Source organism: Podarcis erhardii (genome assembly GCF_964252035.2).
Source record: "Podarcis erhardii genome assembly, chromosome: 1".
In the NCBI taxonomy this organism is placed as follows: Eukaryota; Metazoa; Chordata; class Lepidosauria; order Squamata; family Lacertidae; genus Podarcis; species Podarcis erhardii.
The window spans coordinates 65305495-65327973 of NC_138497.1; the positions used below are offsets into that span (position 1 = coordinate 65305495).

The window sequence follows — 22479 nt, forward strand, 5'->3', positions numbered from 1 at the left end:
CTATCTAGAATGTATAACTTGCTGTTAAAATGGAATACACAAGACGAAATGGTTAAATCGGCTATGATAAAGTGGGCACAGGACATTGGGCATAACATCATGTTTGAGGACTGGGAAAGGTTATGGACCACTGGGTTGAACTTCACCGCTTGTAATGCTCTGAAGGAAAATGTAATGAAAATGATATATAGATGGTACATGACCCCAGTTAAACTTGCCAAAATATACCATTCGTCTGATAATAAATGTTGGAAATGTAAAGAAAATGAAGGAACATTCTTTCACCTCTGGTGGACATGCCCTAAGGTGAAGGCCTTCTGGGAAATGATATATAATGAACTGAAAAAGGTATTTAAGTATACCTTCACTAAGAAACCAGAGGCCTTCCTCCTGGGTATTGTCGGCCAGAAGGTGTTAAAGAAGGATCGAACATTTTTTATGTATGCAACAACGGCAGCAAGGATACTCATTGCTAAAAACTGGAAAACTCAAGATCTACCCACACTGGAAGAGTGGCAGATGCAGCTGATGGACTATATGCAACTGGCCGAGATGACTGGCAGAATCCGAGACCTGGGAGAAGAGAGGATCGAAGAAGATTGGAAGAAATTTAAGATGTATTTACAAAAACATTGTAACTTGGTTGAAAGTTAAGAAGGATGCTAGATTATAAAAAATTGGCCACCACTAAACTAGATTTGAATTTGATGATAAGTGAGATTAAAGAAAATATAAATTTTTTGGAGAATTGCTAGATTATATTTAAATGAATGGATATAAGACCGTAAACAAGTTGATAATTTGCTTGGAAAAACCTTTTACGATGAAAATGGGAGCGGGAGACGTGAGGGAGTCCAAAGAATTGATGAAACCACGTTGCGTTGGAAGTAAGATTGTTTATTATTTGTGTATTTGTATTCAAAAACTTTAATAAATATTTATAAAAACAAACAAACAAACTGAAAAGAACAATAATACATACTGTGCATATATAGCCCAGAGTGAACCACCTGAGAAAGAAGTGCTTTGTGGATGAACCCCATGTGGGATAATATAAAGCTAAATGTGCTTATTTATTATGTTGTGGGAAGAGAACATGATAACAGTGAATTCTGCCATTGACCCTGAATTCTGAGATACTGACCTTGTAGTTGTCTCATTTTATGCTTCATTGCTTCTAGGTCTGCCAGAATTTTATCTTTCTCTGACCATTTTTGTCGTCCTTCCCTCTCTGCATTTTGCAAAGCTGTAATAAAGCAAGATACACATTATTTTGACTACAGTTTGTTTCATAGTGATTTTGTACCTGCAGGTCTGTAAAGATTAACAGTTAGCATAATTGGATCTGTTTCAGCAAATAGTTTTTTTTAAAGAACCAGATACTGTTAGCAAGTTAAATAGATCCAATTATAAACATGTAATTAAAAGGTAAGCTTCTTCATAAGGAACTCTCTCTGAAAATACTGTAAAGCTTAAGAAAGTCTCTGTAGAATATGTATGGAATGAAAAAGCAGACTACTACATTTAAAAATTAAGCACCACTTTAATAGGGCAATCCTATCCATACTTATATGGAATTGGGTCTGCTGAACAAAGGGGGGCTTACTTCTGTGAGAACATTCATACAATTGGTATGACAGTAATAAAAGTTTGTTTTGTAAATTTAATAAAATGATTTGCAACAGTAGAATTTTTGTCCATGATAATAGCCTGTTTATTATTTCTCATTTTACAGAGTTATGATTTTTTGGATCCCAACTGTGAAACTAGTTCTGTGTGCCCAAGAGGGCTTCTTGAACAGAATGTACACAGCCTGCACTGCAAACCACTTTGAACCAGTTTCAAAGACAGTTTGTATTAAGGGGTGGTAGCGCATTCAATGGAAAGGAACCAGAAATCAAGCATAGTCAAGAAAAGTAGCTCTCTGGATCCTAGCCAATGTATTGATATATCAGCATAACAATTTCCCCAGTTTAGGTGCTGTTGTAACAATAAAAAAAAAAAATCATTTTCTTCCATGACTTACTATCCAAAGGCAAGAAAGGTTCTCCAGTGGAAACCCAGACCTCAACTGGATTTCTAAGAATGATGGTGAGCAAAAAATCATCAACCAAGGTCAAACTATCTGGAGTCATCACTGATGGTATAGACTTGGAGTTCATTTTCTCCTCTGACTCCTTATCTTTGGAGAGAGAGAAAGAGAGTTATAAGACTGCAGTTTTGGTGTCATTTTGTCATCTTGTAAAAAATTCAAATCACACCATATCTTGCTTTTATTTCCCTTTTCATATATTGGGTATTTAAGGTTTGTGTTCATAGGTGAACACTGGGTGTCCTAACATCAGTAAGCTCTTGCCACCGAAGTGGAGATCCTCAATCATAGTGTTGATGATATACAATAAGAACAAAGTAAGCTGCCCTACACATCAGACCATTGGTCCATTTAGCTCATTATGGTCTTTGCACTGATTGACTGGTAGTGGTTTCCAGAGTTTCAGACAGGAGTTTTTTCCTAGCTATTCCTGGAGATAACACTGAATTAAAGTTATGGCAAGACTACTAAAAAATTGAATAAGAAAGATGCCCACTTGTATTAATTACAATACAAGCCTACTTGTATTGGGCACCCACTCTTAGATAATTATGAATTTTAGATCTTTGAATATACAGTAGACCCACAACTTACACTTGATTTACTCATGCAATTGCAGCTTTGTGTGGGTGGTGGGAAACTAAATAAATGGAGAACAGTTAGAAGGGACCACCCGAGATCTCACAAGATCTTGCAAAAACCAGGCAAGTCAACTCTAGGGAGCCGAGGTGTCTTCAGTCCTCTCAACAGTTGCTGGGAAAGGGCCAGACGCCCGCAGTTTTGAGGTGGGCAGACACATGTGTGTGATGTCACGCACATTGTGCATCACAGCTCCAGTAGCTGGCTCCTCCAGAGCGCTCAGTCTCCTCTAGGCAATGTTGTGCATTTGACATCACACACATGCAACCTGTGGGTGGTGTCACACACATGCTGTGTGCCAGGCCCCCTCAATCTTGGGGGCAACCTGGTGCCTCTGGTAAAGTCCCTACGAGAGCTTGCACAACCTTCCCAAAGCCCGGCAAGTTAGAGATGGCCATACCTTACACACTTTTCCCCTTTGTGTGTGGAACCCCCGGAATGTAACCCTGATGTAAGGTTTGGGCCACCTGTACACAGCTATCTTCAATATAAATATGCAGTGACATCTAACATTGTGTGAGTGTACTTCTGTTCATGCAACGGGGCTTCCTCTTCCTATCCTGTCCCCCAAAGCCCATCCAACCTCAAATCAGGATAGGAATCAATATGGCTTACTCGACCCAACGAGCCCTCCCCACTCCCTCACAAATGCAAACAAACCCCACTGCAGCCAGCCACAAACAAACAACCACACCCTGGGCCCCCTTAACCCCTCTCACTACCAAGGAAATATAACAGGCAGATAGAAAGAGAGCCTATCCAGTTGACGCTGACACAAAACCCCACAGGTACATTAGAAAAAAGAAAGTAAGTCCCCCCTTTTTTTTCTCCAGCCTTATACTGTACTCAACACTAATGCCTCACAACAAATGTAACTAATCTGTAGAAAAGACTTTACAACCTGATGCATGTACTTTTGTAAACCTCAAAAATCTTTAATAAAAAATATTTTTTTAAAAAAATCTGCTCCAAAGGGTTGGGGAATTCAATGCAGCAGATTTGGATATGCATAGAGTGCTACAAAATGGAAGGAATAAAGGAGAAGTCCTATTGCAGAAATAAAAATCTGTTACTCAATCAGGCAGGGATCACCATTACAGTTTAACTTTCTGTACCACAGCGGACAAGATGGGTTAAACTTAGGAATTTCAACAGAAAACAAAAGGAAATTTGTTTACACTAGTAGAATCCACACACATAGAAAAAACGTTCTGAAAATGCTTTTTTAAAAGCATTTAAAAAAATAAATTGGATTTTCCATAAGGCTCACCATCGCCATCTAGTGTCACATTGTATATTGCACTTAAAACACACTTAAAACGTTTTATTTGCAGCTGTATTTATTTGCAGTCCATAGTTACTGAAGAGGATCCCAGGAATAGTACATTTATTTACTCTTCCTTTAAAGGGGAAAAGAAAATCTAAACTTAAGAAACAAATCTTTCCTTTATACATTGCATGCTTGGAAAGTTGTAGCTTCTTTTATTTCACTGATAGAAATGTGTCTCCAGCCTACTTTGCAATGGACCATGGAAATGGACCTTTAGTTCTCACATTTAACCAATATTTCTCACAACTTTTTTTTTTTTTAATAATATTTATTAAAGTTTTCCAATTAATTACAAATTAATAAAACATCCAATTTCAAATCTTTTTCCAATTACATCCTTTCAGGACTTCCCCTTCCCTCCCCCCCTTGTATTCCAAATCTCTCAAATGATCTCAACAAGTTCTTCTCCTCAATTCAAACTTGTTATCCTTAACCCATTTTTTTTTTTTTTTTTAAAAAAACATTATTTTCCATTCCCCTAAAATCGGCTTATTCCCACCACGAGTTCCCCACTTTAGAATACCATGTAGATGTATATAGCCTAAATAAACCATAGTTTACGCCTTTAAGGATTCCACATTTCCCACCCCCCCTTTTCCCGGTTGCGTTCCCAATGTTCCTCAATGTCCGATATTTCCATGTCTCTCTAAATCATAGTCCTTTGCCAGTCCTCTTTAGTTTCGAATGTCCAATCATGGAAGGATTCTGTCTCAAAGAGAGGCCCATTTTTTCCATCCAGATTTTTATATCCAGGAGTGAAAAACTCCAAATTATAATCCTTAAGCTTGTCAAATCTGGATGTCCCAAATGTCCCCACTTTTGACTTGGTCCAATTCTTGTTATTTTGTTGTTCTTATTGATCACACTCCTCTTTCTATTTCTTTCTGTCCCTGTTTTCCTGCACAAATGTCCTAATTCCAAAAGTTAGTTCCTTTACAGAGGCTTGTTATTCAGAAACAAAACATTACGTCAAGTTCCTTTCATTCCACAACAGATGATTCCATTGTCTTCTTCGGTGTAGTGGCCTCTGTAGTCATAATAATGTTCCATTTCTGCAGTTTCCCAGGAGATAAACAGTTCAGTTCCAATTTCCAGCTAAAACTTGTAATATCCCTCGGCTCCTCTAGGTGGATTGCAAAAACTGAGTTCTCTTCCAGATCGCATCCATTAGCCCTAGTAACTTTGTAATCCTTATTTAAAACAATTTGTATCCAATTTATAACAAATATAACCAGCAAAGTCCTTGTAACATAGTCTCTATCTTATTTTCCGCTTTGACAGCTCTTTGACAGCTGTCAAAACTTGCCTTTCTCCTCTCCAAACTCCGTCATCGATCGCTCCCGGGGTTCCAGGGGGGGTTGTTTTTAAGTCCGAATTCTACTTTCCTCCTCCAGCTCAATCTCATATTCTTCACTCGTGAGGTTAAAAACTTGCCAAAATGATGTTACTCCGATCTTAGTTATCAGATCCTTTGCTTTGACCCTTCTACAATGGAGGGGGTGGCTGACTTCCTTTTTTGCGCCTCCCCCGCTCGCTCCGAAATTTTTAAAATTTTTGTCCCTCTTTTTAGTCCAAGTTCCAATTACTTACAGGTTGTTCTTTTAGGTCCGAATTTTCAAAGGAAGAAGCCAGCGCTCTCCGCCGAATGGCATGCGGCTTCGCACGGCAGGGATAGCAGAGGACTCAAAACACCACGCTTCTCCCCGGCACCCGATCCGTAGCCTTTAAAAAGGCTCCTTCACGAGTCGGGAGGGCGCTAACGGTGTCAGCCGAGTCTCCATGTCCACGGCCCCCGTGGCCGTGGTTTTTAAGGGTCCCCGCATCGCCGGTGCGGTAGGACCCAGCCCCTGCCGTGCAGGCTCCCTCCGGAGCTCGGAGGGAGTCCGCCATTCGGCGATGGCGCCGACCCGGAAGTTTAATATTTCTCACAACTTATTCAGAAAACATCTTATTTCAGAATGTTTCTTCTGTTGTTGTTTCTTTCCTTGGCTTTGCTCTCCCACGCCCCTAAATGTGATAGTGGGCTTCCATCTACCACACAAAGCGAATACTTTATCAAATACAAAATAATAAAGTTTATTTACGCAACAGATATCAGCTATATTTACTAAATTTCAAAGAAGTATTAGCCTTTTCTTTCGCTGAGAGGAAGAAATGATGGGTAATTGCCAATCTTCAGTGTGCTGAACTGATTTTTAAGTATGTTTTTCGAACCTTTTGCTTTAAATTTTTGAGTGGATGAGATAAAAATCTGTAAACTTCATAAGCTGAAAGATGCCTAATATAAAGCAGCAGCAAACTTATAATGAGAAGACTCTAGTGGGCTTGGGTACTGCTTAGGAAATCAATAGGAAGGAAAATAAAGGGGACTAAAGCAGATAAGATGAGCCCTTTTTCTGAGTATATTTGATAAAGATTGGGAAATAATACATAGGAAAGAAATACTTAAAAGAAAAATACAGACATGTAAAAAGAGCCCCAAAAGTAAACTAGACCTATATTAAAAACATAACAAGATGATAAAAGGGAAACGTGCCCCATGCTTCATTTTTAGATAATGATCAAAGGTATACTTTTTTGAAAATATATACAACTCTTTCCAATATAAATATAGAATTGAATTCTTGAAAGCTAGATCAATACTGCACTAGACAAGAATGGCTATGCTTAACAAGAGACAGAAATTATATAGAAAGTTGTTTTCAGTGGTACTAAAAAATAAAGCAGGAATTTAAACTTAACAAATACATGTTTCTTTGCACACTGTATGGTTGCAGACTCATAATTTCTTTTGCTTCATTGAGAAAAAGGAATTCCCACATACTTTGCATATATTCACTGAAATACCGTATTTTCGCTCTATAAGACGCACCAGACCACAAGACGCACCTAGATTTTGAAGGAGGAAAACAAGAAAAAAAATATTCTGACTCAGAAGCCAGAACAGCAAGAGGGATCACTGTGAAGTGAAAGCAGCAATCCCTCTTGCTGTTCTGGCTTCTGGGATAGCTGCGCAGCCTGCATTCGCTCCATAAGACACACACACATTTCCCCTTACTTTTTAGGAGGGGAAAAGTGAGTCTTATAGAGCAAAAAATACGGTAAATTCCAGATGGGTTGCTGCAAAAACAACAGAAGAATATTGTGGCACTATACAGATAATTCTAACATATGTTTTTTGTGAACCCATTGGGAGAACATTTCAGTCCCCCAAGTGCTCAGATCCGAATATGAAATTCACCATTCTTTCAGGAGAATCCAGCACTAAACTGCTGAACTGGAATTTATCATCAAGTTTGATTATATTTGTTTTGGACTTAATAGGGCTGAGTTTTATTGCTTATCAGTGCTGTTGTGAATGGTTACTGTACTCATATGCGGCTGAACTTTGCGTGGAAGTATCACAACCTGTATTTCTTGTGCTACATAGTCTTTTAGGCTCTCTAACTAAAGTAACTCGGTGTGACTTACACGTGTAATTACAGGGGAAAGTGGTCTCAAAATATAATTTGAGCAAGGTGGAAATGGTAGCACTCTTAGGATGGTGAGCCCTTCACTGATCTTAGTGCCTGGGCAAATGTTCAAGCTTGCCACTGTCTGGAGTGAACCCTGGAGTGAGTATGCCTGCAGACTACTGAATTTTAACCTCCACCAGCTTCCTGTTTCCAGTGCGGCAGGAATGGAGTCTCCCCAACACCATGGGAGAGGGACAGACAGAGATAATCAAATAATGATCGGGGAATTTCATTATCTGCTTTTGTCTTCAGCTGTAAGAGGGACCAGACCTTAACCCACAGTTTGTCTGGTGGTCTGGCACTCGCTTCCCCATGGAATGTGAGGGCAGGCAAAGGCACTGGGTGCACAGAGCACTACGGCTGCCATGACCCCCCCCATCCCATTCCTGGAAACACAGGTTATCCTGTTAATTGGATTGTAACTGAAGTAAACTACAGGCGCGTGCCAGAGACGATGAGATAAGAAACTGCAAAAACAACCCAGCTACAAGGATGTAAAAGGTTTGGACTAGGAGCATATTTCATTTCATTATCTATTACACCAACACAAATAGAAATCACAAGGTTGTAGGTCTTATATAAGGGTTTGTTATATCTGAATGGAATGGAAATTATTAAAATTTTGGAATGCAGAAAAAAGGTAGAAGAATGAACTCCTCAACTCTAGCATGTGAGGGGGCCAGTTGAAATAAATTGTATAATTTGACATCTGAATAACTGGCATTAATAATTGTATTAATTGGATAAAATTGGTATTGTTAGAATGAGGCTGCTATTGAAACGATATTGGAAAATTAATAAAAATATATTTTAAAAAAGAATAATATATAAAAAAGATATATAATATATAACTTCCATCTGAACATAAGCTAAATGTATATGCTTTCACAATGTATGTGTATGTAAAGTAATATTTGGCCCATTTAAAGATTCATGATAAGATGTATTGTACAAATAACTATGGTAATTAGAAGCTGCAGAAGCGTTCTAAAATAAAACAAAAATTTAAACATTTGTTCAAATACAGTGTACCAACATTAATCTTTTCTCCATGAGACGCCATTATTCTTTGTGAAAATAGAAAACAAAGTGAGAGACTTCCAAGATATTTCTTGGCAGCATACCAGCAAACAGGCTCCCTATAGCTTTACTACAAAAAAGTTAGCTCTGTGAAGTGAAATAATTTACATACTAGTTAAAGAGAAATTTAATTGGGAACTTGCTGAGGGTGGTATTTTACCTTTCACAAGCAACACAGATGCGTTTTCGTTAAAGCCAGGAACAAAAGTTGCTCCTTCACCTCGTTTTTCAGACTCCTGCTTTCTGAAATAATCATTTACAGCGCTGAAGACTAAATCCTTCAGTGTAAGAATTAAGGTCCCTTCACTTGTGTACAGTCTACTTGCTGTCCTGTTAAGTTCAAGTCGTCTTGTGCATAAAGAAAGCAGCTACAGAAGGGGAAAAGTTAATGACATATAATTAAGCTTACTAAGTCCAAATATTTAATAAAAATGCTTAAATTGCCATTCTCAGAGTTTTCTTTCTGTTATTTATTCCTCCAAGCAGCATATAGGCTCTCTCCCCTCCCTTTTCTCCTCACACCTACCCTGAGATGTAGCTTAGGCTAGCAGAAGTTTACTCCAAGAGCTTCTTGGCAGAGTGGATATTTGAACGTGGGTCACCTCAGTCCTAGTCTAAACTCGGCCCTCCAGATGTTTTGGGACTACAATTCCCATCATCCCTAGCTATCAGAACCAGTGGTCAGGGATGATGGGAGTTGTAGTCCCAAAAAAACATTTGGAGGGCCGAGTTTGGGGGTGCCTGTTCTAATCATTTCATGCCATTAGAGATATTATAAGGCAATATTTCTGCATCTTTGTGTGCCCTCACATTTTATGCAACGAGGACCAAACTACACGCGGCACTAAATGCATCACTTTTAAGTTGTGTCAGTAGTGGTTGGCAAAGTGGTGCAGGCAAGGTGGCGTTGCTCACCTGCCTCCCCAATGCTAGGTGGCACTGCTGGTTCCTGAGAAGGAAACGGGTGAGGCACAGAGCTCAGTGTGGTCGTGTGGGTATGATGGCAGGAGCATCGTATTGGTTCGATTGCTGCTCCCACACAGCTCTAAGCTCTCTGTGCATCCCTCTCTCAGGAACCAGCAACAGATTGCAAAGCATGAGAAACACGAGAAAGGGGGTGCCAACAAAAACTGCCCCACAGCTGCTATTTGCATTAGATGGAAAGCTGCTAATGGTGCCAATGGGAGCTTTCTTCCCAATGCAAACAACAATGTCAGGGGAAGTTTTGTTGGAATCACAGCAGGAAAAACGGGTTAGTTTCTCCATCTCACCCCTTTTAGTTCCAGTCCCGGTGGTTCATTCTCCCTTCATCCCTCGCCGCTGTTATTTGCAACAGTAAAAACACTCATGAAACTTAAAGTGGTGCCTCTCTAAGGTCATGTCTAATTTGTCCTTGAATGCACAAGATAATTGGTTCGGTTGTAGATATCAGCAATATGGAAACCTTTTGTTAAGTCAATACCAGATAAACTTTTTTCCAAACATGCATTAGCATTTAACATGAGATAATGACACGAGGACAATTTAATGGTTTATGTCTATACTCTGTTGTCAAAACATTAAATGAGCCTCTTTACATATACTAGAGAACGTGTCAGGGCCGACACAAAACTTTTTGTTGCCTGGTAAAATAAATAAAAATTGTCTTTCCTTCCCTCGTGGAAGAAATAATAAAAATAGTTGATCAAAACAACAGTGCCAGGCGAGGATGTGTTCACCATTCTCCACCACACACACACCCTATCTAACCCCTCTCCCCAGCTGTTGGTATGAGATTCTTGCCCATGATCTGGTACCTACTGCTTGTCCAGGTCAATTCTGTTAGGATGATCTCTAGATGATTGCTACTCACCATAGGGAATGTATTAGCAACAATTAGCTGCCCATTTCTGTAACCAGCTCCATTTCTGTATGCAATTATTTTCACTGCTCTTTGGTTAACAGCTGCAGACATCTTTTCTGAGATTATTTGCAATGATGTTTCTGTCCTCAAAGATGCTAGAAATTCTTCTAAATAATGTAAGGTGGATTCAGCTTCAGACGTGGACAAATCAGTCTTTAGGATAAACGGAAGAAGATGCAATCATAACTTCTGTTAAAGTGAATTTTTAAATGGTAACTCATTGATTCAAGTGCTGTTCCTTCTGAGAAAATGGATGATGTGACTATTATTTGCATATGTCACTATGAGTTGCACAGAGCTGTGAACTACACAGGACACCCTCACACTTCTGTGATGCCTTTATATGAAACTGAATGTGAACTGGATTTGCCTTTTGGTGAACAGACACTCCTGAACAAATGCTTTCACTAACCTCCCCACATATTTAAGGTTACACCTTCGTTCAGTGCTTTTTTTCCTTAAAAAAAAAGGTTCAGGGGTACTCTCATTTTCCTACTCATATTGAAATACTGCCCCTCAATGAGGCCAAACTTAGATTCACAAAATGTTTAGGGGTATGCTCACCCCTGCATCCCCCCAGAAAAACGCACTGCCCTCGTTACATATTACATCTCAAAAGAAAATTACTCCTAGACTACTAACCAGGATTTTAAGCCCTTCTTTCTCAAATGTTCAGACAGTAAAAAAAATTGCTTGCTATTTTGCCACTTACATCTAGATGAATACCCCCCCCCCAAAAAAACGTAATTTTTTATATACTTTTCTTATTGTGGTAAGGCCTGAAAAGCTACTCTGCTGATCTGGTAAACAGTATATGTGCCCCCAAGGGTCAAATTGTCAACCATATTCCATGTTGTTGACTTTTAATAGGCTTATAAGCTTCTAGGGAAAGGTCCTTTTCATTGGATACAGTGCAGTACTTAGTGGGAATCTTGCAAATGACAGAATTGCTCAGAGAATCTGACTATAAATATACCTTACAATTTAAAGCATTTTATAGACAAATCTTTACATAGATGATGTGGCATAGTTTTTTTTAAGAGAGCCAGAAAAATCATTTAAGAATGTGCTTATGTTAATTAATAAATTTAGCAGGGCATCTGGTCATAAGATTAACAAAATCTTACATTATGGATAGTATCCTTGGTGTGTGTTTGAATATAGCAGTAAAGATAAAAAGTGGGGAGATAATTATATAAAAATTGGGGAGATCATTATAAAATAATTATATGGCATTGGCTAGTATTGTTGCATTTAACAGATCATAATTATAACTATATTTGTTTTATATCCTGCCTTTTTGTTTGACAGGGACTCAACGTGGCTCACAGCTAAAAACAGGAAAAAAATAATTTAAAAAACAATTAAACATTAATAGAATACATATATGACCTGTGTTAATCAATACAGACCATTACAATAAAAGCAACACAGCACCAGCCCTTTCCTTAAAAATAGTTCCCCAAAGCCTGCTGAAACAATAAAATAATAATAATAATAATAATAATAATAATAATAATAATAATAATAATAATTTGTACCCCGCCCATCTGGCTTGGTTTCCTTAGCCACTCTGGACAGCTTTCAACAGAGATTAAAAATACATCAAAACATCAATCATTTAAAATTTCCCTAACAAGAATGTCTTCACCTGCTGGCAGAAGGACAAGGAGGGAGTCAGTCTCATTTCTCTAGGAAGGAAGTTCCAAAGTCTTGAGAGCAGCTACCAGATAGGAAACTTTGGCTGAGAAACAATACTTTGATCAAAGTAGGATCTTTACATAATCCAGGATAAGTTTTAAAATGTTTAAAACTATACTTAAAGTGAAATAGCCCTAAAGCATCTGCAGAGTGCCTAAGTCCATAGTAACCTGTGTCTAGTATTTTCCAGCAAGAAAAATTGTGAATCTAATCTCATTTTAATCTCCAGATTGAAATACAGATTGCCAATATTTCAAAGTGCTCTACAAGAGAAGGCTGTAACATTGCCAGCTGGTGGATTACACTAAATGCATATATACATGGCAGGAGGTGTCATTGAAAAGCAGGAACACTGTCACAAACCTTGTTAACATCAAGGCACTTATAGGGCCAGATGGATAAATGCTTTCCTTCCTCAGAACCAGAGGCACAGGAGAATACAGTACCAGGGTGCAACCTTTTCAGGTCCTTCTTTCCTCTTATGGTCCTTGCACAAGCCAAGCATATCTTTACCTTCTGCTTTCCACACGGTGAAAGAAAATAGTAGCCCTATAAATAAAAATGGTTGAAACCATTTAAAAATGGGGGTTGGGATGGGCAGAACCCATAATAAAAATGCAGTGATCCAATATGACATCTACTATTCAAAAACTTGTTTACATCCAAAAAGTTTGGAAAACACGAAGATGTATTTGAATTAAAAATACATAAACAAATACATCTTAATATTTTCCTAACTTGGATACAGACAGCTAGTTTTTGAATAACAGATGTCATGTTCGCTCTCTTTTTTTTCTTGCCGGGGGGGGGGGGGAGGTAACATTTCCCTAAAATGTATATATTTTTATTATAACTTTTTTTAAAAAAAAATGTTGTTGCATAATATTATTTCTGTTAAAATGGAATCCTTGGTTGTTGTTTTTAAATGCACCTTTATAGAATGGATGAGTACCTGGGAGTAAGTCTGAGTGATCTCAATGAGTGGACATGCATGTGATTGTATTCTGAGGTAACATAAACCTTTACAATGCTTGGGCATTTTTTCTTTTCAAGTCTTAATGGGGTGCCACAAAGACTGTAATGTCAATGCCAAGCATACCTTTTTGGGGAGGGCACTCCAAAGATGGGGTGCCACTGCGGAAAAGCAAAGCACTCAGGAAGGACCTCAAACCAAAGATCTTATGACATAGATAGGCTGATATGGGATGAGAGACTCCTGCCTATATTGAGGTCCCAAGACATTTAGGGCTTTGAAGGCCAATTTCACTTGAACTGAACCAATCACGAAGGCCCCAACAAACCAACTGTAACTGAGATAACAATAAAGTGGTGGAGATCGGTGTGATTCATGCCCCCCCAAACACACATAGTAGTAGTAGGTTTGCAAAGGCTACACCATGGTATGAACTGACAGAAAAGCAGCTTCCATGTTGGTGTTTTAGTACGTGAACCACACTGTTCGTTAAGATGGATAACCTCCACATGTTTCCCATAAAATCCACATAATCGCATTAGGGTACTTTGTACCCTTTCACTGATCCCATTCACTTCAATGAGATCTGTGAAGAAGAACTTCCCAATAGTTTCACAAAACGAACATAAAACAATGCAACAATTTCCAGGGGTGTAGCTATTTTTGCTGCAAGATGCTAACTCAACAAAGAGTCTTGTAGCACATTAAGACTTATGCATTTATTATGGCATAAGCTTTCATCAAATACATGAAGTGGCATCCTGAGTGGCAGGTACATATGTACATGGGGGGGGGGAGAGGGGTTGTAAGCAGTGAGATCAGAAGGAAAGGAAATGCAGAAAAGCACAGATGGTGATAATTACCTTATTAACAGTGACTACGCACAAGGAACAATAGTTGAAAACGCAAACATTTTGGTATTGGTACGTCAACTGGTATGCTAAACTAAAGTTCCACTGCACCAATTCAATCCACAATGTGATAACATTGAACACTCTCAGATTGCCATCTGCATTTAAATTTGTTTGTTCAAGGATGACCACCTTAGAATATGTTTTGGAGTAGTGAAAAGTCCCCCAACCAGTAGTGAAAAGTCCCCCAACCAGTCTCCCTGAAGACCATCAAACTGTCATAATAAATTTATTAGTCTTTATTGTGCCATAAAACAATGTGTTTTCTAAGAGTGTGCATGAATCACATGATTTTACACTAGCCTGATTCCTGCCTTATCATTGTTCCTTCTAGTAGCACCTTAAAGACCAACTAAGTCAGTTCTTGGTATGAGCTTTCATGTGCATGCACACTTCTTCAGATTCAGATTTCGTGTGCATGCACACGAAAGCTCATACCAAGAACTGACTTAGTTGGTCTTTAAGGTGCTACTGGAAGGAATTTGTTTTGTTTTGACTATGGCAGACCAACACGGCTACCTATCTGTAATTGTTCCTTCTGTTAACCACAGACAACAAGAAGTGGAATATTTGATATCTCTTTCTATTGGGTATTGGTGCACAGATACATCTAGACATGTCCACCCTTTTGATTTCACGAAGTCAAATTTCTCTGGTCTATACAGAAAACAAAAATTACTTACTGGTTGGTCGATTTTCTCTGTGCTGGCCACGGAAAATGTGCAAATCGAAGAATAATTTGCTGCTGTGATTTCTTGATCCAGGGTTGTACTGTAAAAGGCACTAATAACCTTTGTAGTTTCTGTGTAATTCCACCTTTGATTGGCAGCTCCATTTTTACATTCTTTGTGTTTCTGTAAGAACATAAAATAGGCCATCCTGTTTTAAGATTTTTATTTTTTTGCATTCTCTCTTTCCAAACTGGTATTTTTAAAGAAAATGTTTTAAAATATTCAGGTTTATCTGGTAAGATATATGCCTTCCCTCCTCCTCCTCTTCCTCTTCTTCTTCAGCATCCTGCTGGTTTTTAGCTTTGTTGTACATGCAGTTATAATAGCCTTTGCAGGACTTATTCATTGCTAGGTCATTGCCACTAAATAATAAGAATGACATTGGGAAACACCTCTACAATACAGTTCCCTCCTCTCTCTAGCATTTTTCTTGGTCAATATATATGGGTTAGCTGAAATAAAAGGAAGAGAACTTTGTTTGCCTTTAATAACTACATATAAATCTGGGTGAATTTCAACATTTGAAAAGCCTTCTGGACAGGCCAAATTATTGAGACTTCTGCTCCAAGCCATGAAAGCCAGCAGCTGACACTCTTCCTCCAACAGCACACTGTGCCACACAAAATGGTTAACACTGGTTTGGGCAAGGTGTGTGAATCATGTGATTTCAGCCTGACCTCATTGCTGCCTTTCTGGTTAACTGCACCCTTCCTGGACAGGGATCACTTGGCCACTGTGACACATGCGTTGGTGACCTCATGTCTGGATTACTGCAATGTATTCTATGTGGGGCTTCCCGTGCCGCTGGTCTGGAGGCTGCAGCTGATGCAGAATGCTGCAGCTTGGGTAATGACTGGTGTTCCTTATCAGAGGTATCACGCTAGTGCTGAGGGACCTGCAAGGGCTGCCTATTAGCTACTGAGCTAGTTTTAAGGTTCGACTGCTTAAATACAAAGCCCTAAATAACTCTGAACCAGGTTACCTGAAAAACTATCTTCTTCCCTGCACAGTAAGGGCACTATGATCACCTAATGAAACCTGTTAAGGTGAATGTTATGGAACACCCTCTCTGTTGAAATGCAGAAGTCCCCATCTGAGTTGCCATTATGTGCCAACATACCTGTTTAGGCAAGCATTCCTCCCTTGAACTGATCTTCTGTTGCTATTGTTTTAACCAATTCCAAGTGTGTTAATTATTATGTTTTTAATGTTTCATTGTATATTTTAATTGAGGATGTTTTAATGTCAGTGTTAATTATAAGTTCATTTTATAGTTGTAAAGTACTTAGAAGCCACTTTGGCATATAAGCAGTGTAAAACTATATAAGCACACAAACAGTTTTACCTGAAGGACGACAGGACACCCTTGCATTTCCAGAGGACTCTTTGGATACCCATTGAGTATGCTGGGCATCGATACCGCTAGCACTAATTGTGGGTCCAGCACAAGATGAAATGTCCTAGGAACAGAAAAGTCAGGTGGAAATCAGAAGACAGTTGTTGTTGCTGTTGTTAAAAAAGATTTTTTCCTTGCTAAATGTATATCTCACTTTTAGATTCTTCTAAAGATATCTTTTTAAGTAATAACACTGAACTGGTTCTACACAAAGTGCTGCATGGACATTTTAATGCCACAGAGTGCAGCAGCGAGTCTTAGGGCTTGCTCACCCTCATCCCCAGAGTGTGACCTCAAGGGGCTTCATCTTCTGTCTCCAAAGTTCTGTGACAGTGAGGTGAGAAGGAAAGGAGTAAGAAGAAAAGGCGGGAGGTGACAAAGAAAGGTTTCTTGTAAAGGACTTGGAAGTTTTGTTGAATTTTGCTAAGTAAATAAATAATTAAAAACAATAAATAGGCACCATCCATGTAACATGGCGCTTTACAAAAAGTTGAGATGACAAGTCCTTGCCCCAAGTGGCTTATAATGTAGAACTTGATGTAAGGGATTCAACAGACAAAGGGAAAGGGTAAAGAAGAATAAAATATTGGGTTATTGCAGTTACACATACTAAGGCTGAGCTATGCACAAGGGTTCACAGAAAGTGTAGCATATTTAAGACTAAAATGCAGGGTCTTTTGTAAACAAAAATTATAATTTTGGCTGTTTTCTTAGCCCCTTGTCTAAGATGCTTTCATTTTTGAAAGACCATCTTAGAAAATGTTAGAACTACCGGTAGCTGGTGGTTGAGGCCTGCAGTATCTGCACTTAAAGAACAAGTGAAATGAAAAAGTAGCCTAGCCTGATTGGAAGTCCCACTAATAATGCAATTTAATTCTTGTGAAATTCTACCACATTTCCGACAGTGAACGTTCACCTGCTATCCTCTCTCCATATCCAGTGTTGATTGATACTGTCACATTTCTTTTCCAACAAAACCACTTCAGCGCCAGAACGCAGATCAGAATTCTCCACACCTAAAGCAAGATTTCGAAAGCTACAGTTGATAATCTTCCCATTTCTAAATTCAAACTGTTGATGATGAGTTTTCTGCAAATCTTCAGTCAGTTTAGGCTGATGCCTGAAGTAAACAAAAAGACATAGAGCTGCAGAAAAATGCTCTGTAAATATTTCATTGCATGGTAATGGACAAAAAAGAGCAAGGCAAATGAAGTGTGCCAAAACTTTGTTTACTTCTACAACTTGTGCTTTTGACATCTGAATTCAGATACATACCATAATACAAAGAAAGTTGAGCACAGTTATTGAGAAACTGGGTAGGTGGAAAGGTGAAATTGTGGAAAGAGAGATCAACTGAAAGTATAGAATGGTCTGGAGGGAGAGCATAGAGGAGCTTATTGATTAAGCCTCATAAAGAAGTTTTCTAGACACCATACAATACTGGAATAGACTTCACCTTTATCTAAGATGTATTGTGCTTCTCTCTGCTTACTTGAAACTTTGGAAATAAGATACACTGAAATACAGTCCAGCAAGTCTCTTCAGTCTGACTTCATTTTTAAAGTCACAGAGAGAAAACAGAATACAAATGATATGTCACTGTGAGCTGGCAACGGAATAATGAAGACCCTTCAAATTAGTTTGTAAAATATTTCAAAACATGTAAAGACATTTTGACTCTTCCTTTTAGACAATTAAAGAGTTTTTTAATGCAACTTTGCTTTTAACCCAACTTTCTTGTTCCTTTTCTTCTTCCCACCAGGTTTATATCCAACAAACTTCTTTCTCTTCTGTAGAGTCAGCATTCTTAGGTAACATTTGTATGACTTTCAGAGCCTGGGTACTAGAAGCTGTTAGGGGACTATGAAATGACTGTTGTGAACCTAAGATTCAATGGTGCAACTAATGCAGCCCCAGTTATCCCCCATCCACTGGGGGAGGAAGAGGGGAGCGGGGGCAGCGCACCGCCCCCAGCAGCGCAATCCTGATGGGGTGCCATCGCGGCTGCCCCCCCGCCCGAGCTGAGCAACACACTCCTGTGGGCGGTGCGCCACACCCCCAGGACGTGCGCCACGCCCCTGCAGGCAGCGCGCCACACCCTCAGGATGCACACCAGTCATGCCCCCGCCTGCTCCCTGCCCCCCTGGAGCAGTAGCATGAAGCTCTGCCACTGCCTCCATCCCAAATTATAAGAGGGACGTGATTACCGTTTCTGCAAATTTCTAATTCCACAAAGTATGGAAAGAGATTAGGGTGGATAGCAAGTGATTTTACAGAATGGTGGTGGCCCAAACTGCTAGATTCTGTCCTAAAAACAATTTAGGAAATATAAATATATGACCTGACCTGTATTTTTTATATAACTCTGCATCTTCAAAGAACAGTTCATCTTTATCTTTCTGAAGGCTGCAGTCCTCATCAAAATCATAGAGATTTTGTTGCCAAGCATATTTCATGGGTGTATAAGATGCATCTGCTTTAAGATGAGATTTTGCATGTGAAGTCCTGAAAAAAATATAAAATTCAATATGAAATTTGAAGCACTGCTGATTGTCACCAGTTTAAATTTCTCATAAAAAGTTAAGTCATTAATTAAAACTAAGGATTATTAAGAGATTAGCAGCTGAAACAGTTAATGGCAGTTAAACTGTGTGCAGAATTGCAGTCTAAATGATTCAGACAGTAGTTTTACATTTCTTAAGATTGTGTACTCAACAGTGTTTCCTTATCCAACCTTACAGTTCATACTACTACAAAACTTTGGGGTTACGTGGGAAGCATATAAACCAACACTTTAATTTATCACTGTGTGGATATTACTTCTACCTTATGGGAAGAAAAAAAATGGGGGAGCACCAAAAATAGAGGGAGGGAGGAAGAAGACTGCACTCAAACAGGTGCTAGGACTATAGTTTCTTGAGGTAATCCCATGTACAACCAACAAAGGAAGGTATAAACAACAAAGTCTGGAAATAGCTAAAAAATAACACATTTATTATGGTACAATCTTTTGTAGACTATAATTCAGCTCATTAGATGCATCAAGAGTTATCCTCAGTTGACAGGCTTATATTACTTGGGTGTAGATGGAGGAACGGGGTTGTAAATAGTAAGGTCAAATGACACTGAAATGCCAATCTGAGTCATTCAGTTAAGTATACAAATTAAATGCAGTGGTCATACACATTAATAATGCATCTGGAAGTTTCTTTCAGTTATAAAAACCTTTCTTCAGAGTAGTATCTCTTGTAGACTAGTATCTCTTGCAAGAGACAACACAAGAGATACTACTCTAAGAACAGTGCTCCTCAAGGAACATTTCATAGTTTCATGCACTGGATTTAGCAGCTATGTTAGTCACTAGCAGGTGGCTTGGAGGAATCATAACCAGACTTCAGCCATTTTATGAAAAGAACTGTTGTTCACAAAGTGCTGAATGTTGAACCCAGCAAGAGTCATGTAACATCAATTTTCCAGAACCTGCACTGCTGCTTATATGCCACCCAGACTTATAAGGCCCTGAAATAACTTAGAATTTAAATACTTGAAAGAGTGCCTTTGAAATATCTGCTAGCTTGAGCCTTGCAATGTTGTAAACTCCTGGTTTTATCTAATGTTTAGTGACAAATAGTAACTTTATTTTTTATTGTGGGAACATGCCCCCCCCCCCGGTGATCATAACTGGATGAAAGGCAGTCTTTAAATGATTCAGATAAATAAATTAAATCTTATGAAAATCTTATTCTCCCATTGACAGAAAATCCGTGGTACAGTGGTACCTCGGGTTACATACGCTTCAGGTTACATACGCTTCAGGTTACATACGCTTCAGGTTACACACTCCGCTAAACCCAGAAATAGTGCTTCAGGTTAAGAACTTTGCTTCAGGATAAGAACAGAAATTGCGCTCCGGCGGCACAGCGGCAGCAGGAGGCCCCATTAGCTAAAGTGGTGCTTCAGGTTAAGAACAGTTTCAGGTTAAGAACGGACCTCCGGAACAAATTAAGTACTTAACCCGAGGTTCCACTGTATGTGCTATGATAAGATGATTCTTATACCAGAAGTGATGGCTCTTATAACATACCTACAGTGGTACCTCTGGTTACGAACTTAATTCATTCCGGAGGTCCATTCTTAACCTGAAACCGTTCTTAACCTGAGGTACCACTTTAGCTAATGGGGCCTCTCATTGCTGCTGCCGCACCACCACCACACAATTTCCGTTCTCATTCTGGGGCAAAGTTCTCAACCCGAGGTACTACTTCCGGGTTAGCGGAGTTTGTAACCCAACGTGTTTGTAACCCGAGGTGTTTGTAACCCGAGGTACCACTGTACTATGTTCTTATGATGTACACAGACCTACCTAAACAGGTTGTGAAATCTTTCTTCAGAATAGAGTGAGATAAATGTGTTTCCTGAGTCAAGAGAAAAATCCCAAGGGTTGTGATTCCTCTCCCCACCCACCTCACATGAAGGTCATAAATATCAGTAGGCAGGCCAGAAGTTTGTATCTACTTGGTGCTTTAAAGATACTAAACAACAGGAGAGTTCTCAGCCTTTTCAGCAAGAAATACTTTTTTTTGGGGGGGGGGGAATCTAAATCAACTACAGAGGCATTATAAATCCACTTCATTAGTGTTAGCTACATGATTTGTGTCTGAGTGAGTGAGTTACTGCTCCTCTTCCCTTTCCTATCTTAGATAATAGCTTGCCACAACAAATTGTTTTCCTGACACCTGTGCAGGCTTCCTAACGCTCATGTTGTTTCACTTCTGCACTCTCAGCAATGGGGCAAGGGAACTTTGGAGAATTAGCAAACGCTGAGGGAAACGTTTTGTCAGTATGTTATATAAATTTACAAATAAGAATGCTTTTCTGTGTTATAATATTGTTTGGTATGTGAATGGTTAACTGAGATAAAAAAAATGGTTGGTAGTTGGTAAATGGTTGGAAAAATCCCAGTTAGAGATAAATTGGGATACAACTACATGTGTGGCTTTCAGCTGGTAACCTACCAAGAAACATTTGAAGCTCATACAGAAAGAGGAACTATCTATTGCCTGGTCTATAAAAGCAGTCCATTGCTTTTATACTGGACAGTGGAGTCAAACAGAGAAAGAACCTAGGCTATTGCCACTGCTAACAGTGATCACCGCTATAAAAGGTCTCTTCCTGAAGGTCAAATAGCCCGCCACCTTTCTCAAGTTACAAATAGGGTTGAGGAATTTGAGAGACCATTTGCACACAGCTCTAATATCTCTGCTCTTATTTTGTTTGTTCCATCAACGTAGCCATTTGGGTCAAATTCCATGGTGTGTTTTTTTGCTATCCAGCGCTTCAGCATAGAGGATTTACAGTTTCATAATTTACTTGTAGGCATAATTCTTTTTGGCAGTCAGTAGGTTCCAGTCAAGTCCAGGATGATCAGATCTTTTTTTTTTTTTTAAAGCAAATAATACATAATAAACGGTCCAACACAATATCTGCATGCCTAATGGAAAAGTCAGTAAATTAGAATTACAATTAGAAGTAAAAAAAAAAAAATGAACTGAAGTACTTTTGAAAGTTCGTCAACATTTTAAGATGAATTTCTCCTCCTACATACATTTTTTTGTACATAATATTGTCTTTTACACACATTTTTGCAAAGCAGCTCTCCACAATATAAGCATTTAACCAATTTAAGCATTTTTCATGCCTTTTTGTGCACATCAATTGGCTGGAAAACTCTTCAGCAAAATTTGGATAGTGCACATTTTGGTTCACATGTTGATTTGCAAAGTGTGAATTAGTTACATTCCCCTTTAAATGTAAATTGAATTAATTTCTCCCTCATCCCTAATGCAAGGCCATGGAAAACTACCCATTTACAGAATCCAGTTTTTCTCTCAGGAAGCGAAACATTTGAACCAGCAACAGAAAATTGCTTAGGCCAATGCTAAGCACTAAACTGAAAAATGGTCTATAAGACTTTCTGCAAACCTTCTCTAAAGACATATTTACTCTTTCAACTTATGAACTTTGAAATAGAAGACACACAAGCAGAGCTGTCCACTTGCAGTTTATGGGAACTCTTATAAATTGCCAATAAGAACATATTTTGCAGGTTCAAACACATAACATTTCACATTAAGCAAGTTATTTGTTTGAGGACAGAGAAGGGACAGGAAGAAAGCTACACAGCATAATGGCAGGAGGTAAATGAAAT

At 38.9% G+C, this 22479-nt stretch overlaps 1 protein-coding gene across 7 annotated transcripts in view; it reads right to left on the reverse strand.

Moving 5' to 3' along the window:
• Positions 1-22479, reverse strand: part of LOC309325670 (doublecortin domain-containing protein 1-like) — a 263957-nt gene that overhangs the window by 22211 nt on the left and 219267 nt on the right. For 6 of the 7 annotated variants that reach the window (XM_081833907.1, XM_081833906.1, XM_081833904.1 and 3 more), the window contains 9 exons: positions 18618-18776; positions 17188-17391; positions 16221-16335; positions 14828-14998; positions 12624-12809; positions 10509-10712; positions 8817-9024; positions 2027-2182; positions 1145-1246 (listed from right to left, as the gene is read on the reverse strand). In XM_081833907.1, the coding sequence (XP_081690033.1) occupies positions 1145-1246; positions 2027-2182; positions 8817-9024; positions 10509-10712; positions 12624-12809; positions 14828-14998; positions 16221-16335; positions 17188-17391; positions 18618-18776 (1505 nt within the window). Of the gene's footprint in view, positions 1-1144; positions 1247-2026; positions 2183-8816; positions 9025-10508; positions 10713-12623; positions 12810-14827; positions 14999-16220; positions 16336-17187; positions 17392-18617; positions 18777-22479 lie in introns of those variants that run through there. The other variant, XR_014149890.1, reaches the window with a different exon arrangement.